The 12,433-nt window shown below is 37.4% G+C and overlaps 1 protein-coding gene across 1 annotated transcript in view; it reads left to right on the forward strand.

Annotated features, from left to right (window-relative positions):
* The window catches only part of Glis3 (GLIS family zinc finger 3), a 452,494-nt gene that overhangs the window by 334,822 nt on the left and 105,239 nt on the right, over positions 1 to 12,433 (forward strand). Inside the window, exons 5-6 of the mRNA XM_070035664.1 lie at positions 2,567 to 2,728; positions 7,438 to 7,548. Of these exons, the coding sequence (XP_069891765.1) occupies positions 2,567 to 2,728; positions 7,438 to 7,548 (273 nt within the window). The remainder of the gene's footprint in view (positions 1 to 2,566; positions 2,729 to 7,437; positions 7,549 to 12,433) is intronic.

A 12,433-nucleotide genomic window follows, 5' to 3' on the forward strand; every position in this document is an offset into this window, starting at 1 on the left:
TCCTTTTAAAAAATGGCCTCTGTTTATAATAAAAGCAATGAATTTGGATCTAACTAGACATTTAAGTGGACAGTTCATGAGACACGCTTCAAACTGATAACCTGCATACAATTTTATGTCTGATCATGAGAGCAGTCTGATGAGTCCGGCGTGCATCGAGGATCCCATGAATCTTCTAGGGGAGCTCATTTCACTTAATCACTTGTGCCCAAACAATGCAGCTTTCTTTCTGAGCAGAGGATCTGAGGCAACTGTGGAAGAGTGTAGATTCAGGGCCTTCCCAGGTCTAGGAAAGCACCCATGGAGTTGGCCCCGGAATGGAATCTGCCCTAAAAAAAAAAGTCTTGCTAGGAACTAGGCTTCAGGCTTGGCATGTTCTAAACCACAGGCTCATTTTAAACCTAAGTGTAGGCCACAGGTGATTCCAAGTAAAATAAACTGAGCTCCAGGATTTTGCTCTAAGTCTTCATTTAGAGAGAACTTTATAAAAATAGAGAGTTGTGGGCAGAGACCTCTCAGCTATGAATTCAGAGTTATTTGGAGCACCTCCCTTATCCTTAAGCCTGAAGCCTATCTGACCTGGGGAAACAAACCCTTCAACTTCCTTATCTCTTGTCTCATGCCATTATCCACCTTCTACTACTGAAAAAGTAGTTAGCTTCGTCAGCATTCATCTTCTGTTCAGGCTAAATTTATTTTTATGTGAAATAGAAATCAGGAAAACACCAAAATTATTTTAAGCAAAATATCAAAATCGAAATAAACCAACATATGTTAGTGGAACATGTATAACTAACTCTCAATCAAAAATAAGTGCAACTTTCATACATTTCTTAAAATAACCCCAGCGTGCAAAATCTGAACAACTTAAATAGCTGGGAGTTATGACATGTTGGATTATTCTCTCTACTTAGTTCAGTTTTTACTTGAAAAGATCATTCCAGCCACTAAAAGCTAGCCATCTTTGTATCATCCTGTCATAAACAATATCCTACCCTGTCTGTTGTAGTAAGTAATGAGAGTAAGTAATCCCAGCTAGTTTTATGTAAAAACCATTCAGATCTTGTCCCCTTACCTTACATTTATTCCTAGTCCACTTCCTCCTCCTACATTCCTAAGAATTGAGGTTTCATGGGGTGATAGGTATTTCTTATTTGTTGTTGTTGTGCTGTGGAGCAAACCTAGGGCCTTTCAAAACCTAGGCAAAAGAGCTATCACTGAGCTACATTCCCAGACTAAGGTTGTTTGAAATATATGTGCTTTGGCCTGGTAGGTTTTTCCATATTTCTAACTTACCCTTTTCTTGGGAACTTAAATTAGATAAAAAGTATTAGAGGAGCAAATGTTCTTAAAAGATAAAACCCATCTCATCTTTAATGCTCTTTTTAACACGTTTTCTTTATTAGACCATCACATTAAGGGTTAGAATCATTTTAACCCCATAATAGTAGATAATATTTTTCCCATGGAATAAATTAAGTAAATGTTAAGGTGAGTAAATTTTATTGAGAAACGAAGGACACATTCATTCAAAACTTCAGCTTTTTATTTTAAGTAACACCCTATAGGAATTAGGTACCACAGGTACAAGAATAAAATTAATTTTGTACTATATTTGGAAAATGATAGAACGGTTAATGAGTTCCCATCTTCCAGTTCCATTTTAAGAGTATGTTAAAAAACAACTATCTCATTAAACTTAGTCTCTCACTAGATGTTAATATGGTTTCTCTTTAGGGAGTCAAGAAAAGTCCTAGGGTAGAAGTGGAGGCGTGGCTCAAGTGATAGAATGCCAACTGTGAGTGGAAAAGCGAAGAGGGAGTGCAAGGTCTCAAAGGCAAGCATAGTACCAGTACAAAAGAAAAAGCGGGAGGGAGGGAGGGAGGGAGGAAGGAAGGAAGGAAGGAAGGAAGGAAGGAAGGAAGGAAGGAAGGAAGGAAGGAAGGAAGGAAGGAAAGAGATAGAGAAAGAAAACTAAGGAAAACCCTTTAGAAGTATAAATATACAAAGATTTGTCTGATCATATCTACTAGAAGCTTCCTTCATCCTGAACTCTTACTCTTAGATAATCTCTCTCTCTCTCTCTCTCTCTCTCTCTCTCTCTCTCTCTCTCTCTCTCTCTCTCTCTCTCATATATCTATCTGATTTTTCCTCTTAGTTTATTAGTTGTCAAAAAGGTTTTCTTTTTTCCTGGTTTATTCAATTTCAACCAATTTGGAAATGGAAAAGTGTGTTAATTTTTTAATACATCTTTAAGACACACATTACTATATTTTTATTAACTGAGCCAGATGGCTCACAGTGAATTTTCTCTGACATAAGTAACCACAGGAATCAGTTTGGGACCCGAATCTGGTCTGGAAAGTGGCATGTTTATTCAGCGGAAAAATGTAATTTGTGTAAACATATGGCTATTTTTAGAAGGAACCTTTGTTATCGTTTGCACTGCATTTTATTGTATTGTTCTAGGCTAAGTACAAGGACCCTTTTTTCCCCCCTTTTCTGTCCTCCAGCCTTAAGTATTCAAGTTCCTTTTCAACAGCTAAAACATGTTTTCTTTCTGCAGTTTGAAGGTTGCAAGAAGGCCTTTTCAAGGCTTGAGAATCTCAAGATCCACTTGAGGAGTCACACAGGAGAGAAGCCCTATCTGTGCCAACATCCGGGCTGTCAGAAGGCCTTCAGTAACTCCAGTGACCGTGCCAAGCACCAGAGGACACATCTGGACACTGTAAGGATGGTGCGAGTTTTCCACCTTCCAGCTGGTGTGCAGAAGGAAGTGACTCTCTGATAATGAGGAGGTGCTAGTGTTTGCTTTATGGGTCTGCAGGTTACAGGAACCATGCCAAGGGCAGCAGACGAATCTGGTACGGGACCCAAAGAGTGCTGTGTGGTGCTTTTATTTTTTTGTATTTACAAAATATTACAACACTCTTGCGACTTCCTTGGGACTAAGGAGTTACTTGGCTATTTCTGCATACAAAGCAGAAGCAGTTCTGTGGCTGTGTGGTAGATGATACTACAGAGAAGGATCGCTAGAGAGCGGACATCAAAATAGGCATTCAACTGTCAAGACATAACATTGTTGGCCAAGAAGGTTAATGCTTGAACTATGTGATATGTTTTTCATTGTCTCTAGTTCTTTCCTCCTCCTTTCCTTCTCCTTCCCCCTCTCCCCTCCTTCTCCCCTTCCCTCTTCCCCTCTACTTCTTTCCCCTCTTTCTCCCTCTTCCCCTCCTCCTCCTGCTCCTGCTCCTCCTCCTCTCCCTCCTCTCCCTCTCCCTTTCCTTCCTCCCCCTCCCCTTTCCCTCTCCCTCTCTTTCTCCATCTCCCCCCTCCCTCTCCCTTTGTGTGTGTGTGTGTGTGTGTGTACACACATGTGTGCACGCGCATATGCACCAATACTGGGACTTAAACTCAGGGCTTAATCACTGCCTTAGCTTTTTTTCCTCAAAAATGATACTCTACCACTTGAGCCACACTTCTATTCCAGCTTTTTGGTGGTTAATTGAAGATCAGAGTCTCACAGAACTTAGCTACCTGGACTGGCTTCGAAGCACGATCCTTGGATCTCAGCATCCTGGGTAGCTAGATTAGAGGTGTGAGCCTGTATGTAATCTTGATAGAAGAACTTTGCAACTAGCCCAGCTTTTGAGAGTCAGTTTGCTTTTTTTTTTTTTTGAGAAAAGCACCTGCCATTTTTACCTTTAAGCTATCTGAAAAGAAACAGCAACTCTTGCTCAAGGGTTCAATTCAATTCATCTGTGTTAACAATCTTATATCCTTTGACACAACCCTAGGAGAACAATTGATTTTTATTATCACACTCTTAACTCTCATAATGCTGCTACAATTTGCTCATTCACAAATGCCTTTGCTATGTAACTGTTGTCTCTTATTTTTCTGGTTATATTGATAGGCCTCCTCTGCATTTCTCAGGTTTTGATGGATAGTTTCCTTACAGGAGGCCAGATACACACTATAAAATTTCACTTTGCTTAACAAAGCGTCAGGATAAATGTATTATACACATTGCAGATTTCTGATCCACGTGCTTGCAAATAATGTATTCATGACAGTACTTTCTCGGTGTTAACATTCTGATGTCTATTCTTAAACGACACCACAGTTCGAATTCTGAAAAGATGCTGTTATTTCTACCCAAACCTTCTTATACGTACTTAAGATTCTTCTGCTGCTATGGTTAACATATTTATTTTTTGATTAGTCTCTATTAGTCCTATTGGTAGAAGTCATTTTAGTTAATGTGACATAACCTTTCTAAACAGAGTTAATATCCTAATATACATAAATGGATGGTTTGTCTGCAAGTATCTGTAACACCGAACAATATGGACTTAGGATGGGTTCATTCGGCTCTAGCTGAATTGAATTCAGTAGTTTTTAGGACAAACAGAATAGAATATTAAATGAATAAATGTGGTGAATAGTGGAATTTTTTCGTGCAGATAAAGGACAAAAAAGGAATAAATTATGTTAAAATGCTCCATTTTGTTGTGTCTAAAATGGTCTTGGTAAAATCCAATAAATTTTCCAATTTGTCATTAAAAGTTATCATGGAAGAATGAACATTCATGAGACAGGATTGTCTTGAGAAATTGCTTCCACTCTAGCTAGCTATCTGTAGTTTAAAAGAACTATTGTGAGGGTAAGTGTTATAGTTCCATAATACCCTTCTATGCTGGGTACTAATTTTAGCTAATCAAACAAAGAACATTTTCAAAAATCATTTCTGAATTAAAAAGAAGTCATATCCCATTTTAAAACTATGAGCAGAGCCACCCAAGATAATAATCTTTTATGATTTTTGTTCCATGTAATAGCTCTTGAAGCTCAGCTATTTTTTGGAAAATGTATTTGTATTAAATCCTTTAAAACTACTTTTCACTTGCCTTTAAGATCCGAACTAGCTCCTGTTTAAATATGTTAAACAAGTTGGTATGCCCTTTTAAAAATCATATGGAAATTAAACTCCAGCAAGCAAGCTATAGTTGCTTAAGGAATTTATGATTTAAATTTAGGTTCCTACTCCCTTTCATTAATCATTCTTCTGCAAATTCTGTCAGAATTTTGAATAAAGGATCTTTCTTCAACCAAGTAGATTTTTGACTCATAGGAAAATGTTTTGCCATCAAGTTTACTAACTCTACAATTTTAAGTCTGAAATATTCTGTCAACTCATTTCTCCATTAACATCTTTGCTGCTCATGGAAAATACTAAATACTACACTAAATTCTAAAAATACTATAGTAAATACTAATACTAAAAGACTATACTAAATATTAAACTATTCATATGTTTTATGGTATGTGTATGTGTGCATGTGTGTGTGCACGCCAGTCCTAGAGCTTGAACTCAGGGCCTAGAGCCTAGAGCATTTTTGCTCAAGGTTTGCACTCTACCACTTGAGCCACAGCTCCACTTCTAGCTTTGTGTGTGTGTGTGTGTGTGTGTGTGTGTGTGTGTGTGTGTGTGTTTAATTGAAGATTCTCATAGACTTTTCTGGCCTGCCTTGCTTTTGAACCACCATCCTTAGATCTTAGCCTCCTGAGTAGCTAGGATTACAGGTGTGAACTACCAGTGCCTTGAAGTCCCTGGCATTTAATAGCAAGGAGAGAGAGTTAAGGCCAGCTGACCAAGGTTTCTCTATGACTATCTTAAAATTAAATACAAAATGACAAAACTTTATATAAAATAATCAACCTAAATCAAGATAACATCAATAACATGTTAATTGATATTTATGAAACCTTATAATATGGTCTGTACCCTGTCATGCTCTAAAACATGAGCTTATGAGTTGCTATTGTGACTTTAGTAAAGATACTGGCTAGTTGCTCCTCTTAATGTCAAGGTAATGTAGGGAAAGGTCAAACAAGAAAGTTATGTAAACTTAGAAAAAATTCTCAGGTTAAGAACATCTTTGTTCACCTATTGGAAACTCATGGGCAAGTGACTAGCCAATAATTAGCTCACTGTTTCGTAAAAATTGGAGTTAAGAGCTTGAGTCGTCCATTGTTCATTGAAAGATTCCTACAACGTAACACAGTGCCCAGCACATACTGGAGACTTTAGACATTGGTGATTCAATCAGTCAGTAATTGATTGATTAATCAGTTAGTTGATAAGTCAGTCAATGAACATAGGATAGCAAACTTAGAAATTAAATTGAGGAAGTCAAGATAAGTGATATAGTCATGATTTTACCTTATTGGACTCAATAATGGCCCCCAAATTATAATGAATCATAAATACTGCTTCCAGCAAGGCAAACGTGGAATACAAAAAGACTATCATATACGTGAAAGCAGGAGTTTACCATAAATAGATTAGCCATGACATGTTGTTGTCAATAGTGATAACAAGTTTCTAGAGCAAAAATTCTATTTTTAACATAAGGTTTCTGTTGAAAAGACTTCTATTTCACGTCATGCAGGCCCAGATCACATATCTTACTTGATGTGATAAGTAGATCAGTGACAATTAATACATCTTACAAACACAGTTAACCCCGGGATTTTTTCCTACTTCTTAAAGAATAAGCAGAAGGTTTTGATTCATTTTGCAACATTAATCATAGCCTTAAAAACCTTTGAATGGATAGAAGGGGGTTCATCTGTCTGTCCATCTACCCATCCATCCATCCATCCATCTACCCATCCATCCATCCATCTATCCATCTATCCACCCATTTTTTCATACATTTCTAACTATTATGTACCAGGTACCTGTGATAAAGAAATATATTTGATCCTAGACGCAGACACAACCTTAGACAGCACATTTCCTATCTCTCCAGAGTACAGGGGCTCTGAACTGCCTAGTCTGTGTCCTCTTTGCTGTAATCCCAGGGCTCATGTGTTCATTCAGACCCAGCACCAGGACTTCTAATATTATTAATGTTCCTCTGGCTGATTTTTCATGTGTCCGTTGTTTGAAACCTGTTGTCCCTTGCTCACTTTATGCTAATTTTCTCCTTCTTAATTTTCTCCCTCTCTCTTTCTGAATCAGGTTTCTTCTGAAACATACCCAGTCTTTTCTGGACTTTTCTACAGCTTCTTTACCTGAATCCTTAAAGAATATGTGTTTACTAGTTTTTGACAGTACCAAAGATTGTTCTCAGGGAAACATAACTGTAAGTATGACTGGAGATGCTTACTAATAATTTCTACTTTAAAAAGTGCCACAAGCGTGCAACCTAAAGCAATGTCTTAGCAGCCATCAAGAATAGGATGCCTCTTTCTTTCTGGAAAGTTTACTTTTCCAGAAACCATGATGCAAAGTTCCTGGATTTTTTCTCATTAAAATGCATGAGTATTACTCAACATTTCACATCCATCAGTGGGTGACAGCTCATATTCTGATTAGTCCTTTATGATTTAACTACTCTTTTTCTTTCTTTTTTCTTTCTTATTTAGAAACCTTATGCTTGTCAAATTCCAGGATGTACCAAACGCTACACAGACCCAAGTTCCCTAAGAAAACATGTGAAGGCACATTCGTCCAAAGATCAACAAGCAAGGAAAAAGGTAATTTTAAAAGAAAAAAAATTACAGCCAGAAAAAGCACATGTACATGACTCTTGCAGGACTCAGGACTTCTGCAAGGCACTGGAAATCATTATACTTCTTAACATGTAAACAGCTTTCGACGGTTGTAAGGAGTGAAATCCTTCAAGAGGGTGAAAATAATAAGGTTATGATTCACTTAGTTGATAGAACCAGACAAGAACTTTTTAGGGGGTGGATAATACGAGACAGAGAAAATGAATGAAAGTAACCTACACCAGGAAGTAACAAAAGGCAGGTATAGGCAATAAACCCAAGGACCTAACCAAAACTGAATTGGGAAGAGGAAACAATGATAAATGAAACACTTCTTGAGAGAAGTGCTCTCTTCCCTGCCCCCCCCCCACCAAAATATCAATTGGCTAGGATGACATCAGCTGTAAGGAAGCAGGTGGGGGAATCTGGGATAAGTACAGATTTTGTCTCACTTTTTTAGAAAAAAAGCAGGTTTCTTGTGTGAAAAGTCTGAAAAGGAACTGAACTGAATTCCTTTCAGTTCAGGGATTGAGGTATCTCTCAAAGTTTGTAAGGTTTGTGATCTTTGAAACCTGGAAATAAGTGTTAAAGATCAACCAGTTAGTTATTCTGACTCGCACACAATCCAGAAAAGTGTTTGGCAATACTGGGTTTATACTCCCCCTTAGAGACACCTTGCTTACTCCCCTTCAGGGTATTGCCTAAGAAAACTATGATGTTACATTTGTTTTGAAAAGAAAAAAAAAAGTGTCTTCTGTCCATGTCAGAAAACATGTGGAGATATTTTTGGTTTTGAATGTTCAATTTGCATTGAGATAGATACTTGATACATGCAAAGGCCCTTTATTACAAGAAAAATATTAAGAGCAGTATAAGATTATTTCAAATGAGTGAACCGTATGGCAAGGGTATGCAAGTCACTATGGCCTCTAGTTAAAAAACTTGAATTCTTTCATGATTTACAAGGATTTAACACCTCGTGTTGGGAAATGTTCTCTTGTCTTTTTATTACTTGAATTTTTTTTTCCTTCCTTGGAAGGTGTTAGCAGAATGCAAGCTGAGGTCTCATATGTGGAAAGAACTTGACCTTTTCCCCATGAGCTATAAAAAATGTCCTCAGCTAGGAAGATTTGACAGACATGCGTAATTGTGTACAAACCCAATCTTGTAAACTGACTGTTAAAATTAAGTTTTCTCCCCTCTGGAAATATATTTAAATCTCTTTAATTGGAATCCCAGTGAATTGATATCTATGATTACTTGGCCTGGATTGGTATATTCTTGCATTTTAGAAAAGCAAAGGAACTAAGTAAATTAATAGTGTACATTAAACCAGAAAGAAGAATATGTAACCTTAAGATGGCACACCATTGATGTAATATAATATGAAGTGTTTTAGCAGGATTGTTGTCTAATGTGTTTTTTATCATTATCTATGTCTATATTATAAATTTGAAGTAATACGTCCTATCTGTTTAAGACAAAGCCTAGATAAGAAACTTTTTACTCTAAGCCTGACTATTCTCCACATCCAAGTTGTTTGAAATGTGTGAGGCTTTACTTGGAATACCAGATTTATCAGTAGGATTGGAGAGCATACATGAAGAGGTGTTACTCCCCAAGTCTAGAGAAATCGGCGACGATACGATGTTTCATTTAAGAAGGTAACCTGTTGGCAGATATGGAAATGTAACGGGATATTTTTCAGGAATTGTTCATGGCTTTTATTATTCAACTATTTTTTAGCCTTTGTGTGTTTAGAACATTCTTAAAGCATTAACTGGACAAAACCAAGAAAAGAAAAACAGGCCTTTAGATTTGAAAATATAATTTTATTGCCAAAATTTACTAGCACCTTTAAATACTAACCTAGATAACCAAGGTACCCTTTCAAGTGATACCATAATCTCATGTCAAATATTGTAATTCTTTCTTAACTTTGCCTTATACAAAATGAGATGTTGATTTTGCTTTTGATGTCCACTCTGTATGTCCTGAATATATTTGAATTGGATTTGGTTAATGTTCATCGTCTAGCCCTTAATGATAATTTTTACTTCCCAAAATGTAAGCTAATTATTTTTCTAAAAATTTTTTTATCAGTCTGTGTTGGATTAATTTGTGGAAATTAAAATGATGAAAGTTTCTTCATCCAACAAAAAGAGGAAATGTCACTCCCCGGAGAAGCAGTTGCTAATAAACCTAAACCCAGCCAATCCACAGCTCTAAATCTTGTGCTGATGTACCAGTGTGTTTTATTTACATGGTACAATGTTGTTATTAGACCTTGGAGAGATTCTAATTGCTCACTCACATCAGGATTTGGTATTTGAAATATTTCCTGGCAGGAATGATTAAAAAAAAAAAAGAAAGAAACAATAAACCTTTTAAAGCAGAATTAAGATTATTTACGACTTTAATTAAAAATTGAAAACTGGCACCATTTCAAAAAAGCCCTTACAAAAATGTGAATTCATCAAAAAATAACCATAAAAATTCCAAGGTGATAAAGGCACTGAGGAGTAATGGGTCCCAGCCCTAGGGAATTGTTTAGTTGAAAAGAATAAAACTCTTTTCTGTCACACCCTGTTAGTCATGGGCTCATTTAATATACCCTGCCGGCCGGCCTCTAATCCTCTTTTTTTGCCCTCCCCCAAGACACTAAATGACATTATTTTGGTCTTAGCATTGCTGGCTTTATGAGGACTCATTCTGAACTCGGTGGAAGTGACAAAGCTCTCCGAGGCCTACGGTTAATGTATGTCAGGAGAGGTAGAGATCTCCTAAGCAATGCCCCATGCCACGGGTATGTGGGCTCATTCCACATCTACTGATCCCACTGAAGACCAAGTCCAACCTGAGATCTGAGCTAAACATTATTCAAGCTGTACCCAGAAAGAAGATAGCAAGGTGTGTGTGTGTGTGTGTGTGTGTGTGTGTGTGTGTGTGTGTGTGTGTGTGTGTGTGTGTGTGTGTGTGTGTGTGTGTGTGTGTGTGTGTGTGTGTGTGTGTGTGTGTGTGTGTGTGTGTGTGTGTGTGTGTGTGTGAATAATTTGGCTCATTGCATGCAGAGATTAACTTTTCTCTTTCATAAATCTGGTCCACCCATACATTCCACCAGCCAATGCACAGATTCCTTCCATTGACTGCACTCTGCAGTTCCTGAGTCCATCCAAACAGGGCTACAAAACTAAATGAATGGCCCAATAGTCAACTCACTAGCAATGGTCTCTACTGAAAATAGAATTTAGTCCATAGAGCAAAAGGCAAAAAAAAAAAATTGTCCTTCAATTCTGCCTGATAACAAGCGAGTGAAATGAGAAAAGCCTAAGGCAATAAGCCACTTGAAATTTTCCTCAAGGCTGTGAGCTTTATCAGAATTTTTCATTTTCACCTTGGAAATACCACAGGCAAGGGAGTTTCCTTCAACTCTTACCTGTTATCAAAATGGACTTTTTAAAATGTGAATGCAAGCATTCCCTGTACCCAAGTTAGAGGTGATGAGAATTTTCACCCATTTCTTGCTTTCACAGAGATGCTGAACTTTGAATGTGATTTGTTCCATGTTTGTGAAACACTGACCTTTGAATCTTTGTACTTGATGACGTTGACTCCTGTGATCTCCACATAGGATGTTATAAACCTCACCTAGCTTCTGAAATATGATTGAATATAATGTGTGTGTTTATGTTTTCTACTCAGAGCTTTCTGGCTAAGCTTATTTTATTCTGTGTCATTTTCTTCATAAAGAACTGGCAATTCTTTGCAAGTTGTTTAATGTTACCACCTCTCCCCTATAGACACTGAAAATTATAAATAACTTACTAAGTACCATACAGGCTAACCTGCCTTGAGAAACTATATGAAAATAATTATTTTCCCCTCAGTTGAAGAAGCATGTAGCAAAATGACTCATGAATCTCCTTTTTGCCTGTCCGTTGTTTTTTTGTCAAGGTCTAATGGTGGGGGGTAGGTGGGATATACAATCAGGTAAAGAATTCACAATTCCTTTTTGTCTTATTTGATTCAACCTTTCTGTTCCGGAAAAAAAAATTAAACCATTCCCATTATTAATACTTGTTTATTTGGCTCGAATATGTTTTGAATATATTACAATGTGTTATGTATTACAAGGTAATTTTGTTTATGTTCTTGCTGAGGACACTTAGCTTGGAAAGAAAAAAAGAGAGAGAGAGGAGAGGGAGGAAGGGAGAGAGGAAAGGAAGGGAAGGAGGGAGGGAGAGAGGGACAGAAAAGAGGAAGAAGGAGGGAAAGCAGCCAACCAAGTTAAGAATACCCACCACAAACAGGTGCTTGAATGACCAGTTTCGACTGGACAGTACCTAACACAGTTCCCTTATGGAAATAGTTTTCTAGATAGTTGTTTTACATATTGATTGACTGACAGAAGCTTTTGGAGCTTCCGAGTCATTTTCTTTTACTGAGGAAAACAAAACTGGAATAAAATCATTTGGCCCAGACTCTGCTGTCTAAAATCTTGTGTCCTTAGGACATCAGGACCTCAGTTCACCATTGCCCTGCTCAGTATCCACGTTTTGTCTTCACTTGCAAAGAATTCATGTCCCTTGTCCTTCAGGCAATCACTGCTAGTTTTTTTTCCTTCTTTTTTCCATTTCCTCTGAGTTTTGTCTTTGATATCCCTTGGCAATATTTTCCCATTTGTTTGTATCTTGGCTCTCTGAGCTGTGAAGATTTATTTTCAGGGTGACTTCACACAAGGGCTTGGATAAGCCTGATGTTAAAAACTTTTCAGGGTAGATCCTGGGCAGGTGGCTGTGTTGTTCTGTTTGGATTGGACATCGGGAGGTATGGCTGCTTTTAAGCAATGCCATGAATTGCATCGTGACTA

The sequence above is a fragment of the Dipodomys merriami genome, unplaced genomic scaffold (assembly GCF_024711535.1).
Source record: "Dipodomys merriami isolate MVZ:Mamm:240054 unplaced genomic scaffold, mDipMer1.0.p SCAF_26, whole genome shotgun sequence".
Lineage (NCBI taxonomy): Eukaryota > Metazoa > Chordata > Mammalia > Rodentia > Heteromyidae > Dipodomys > Dipodomys merriami.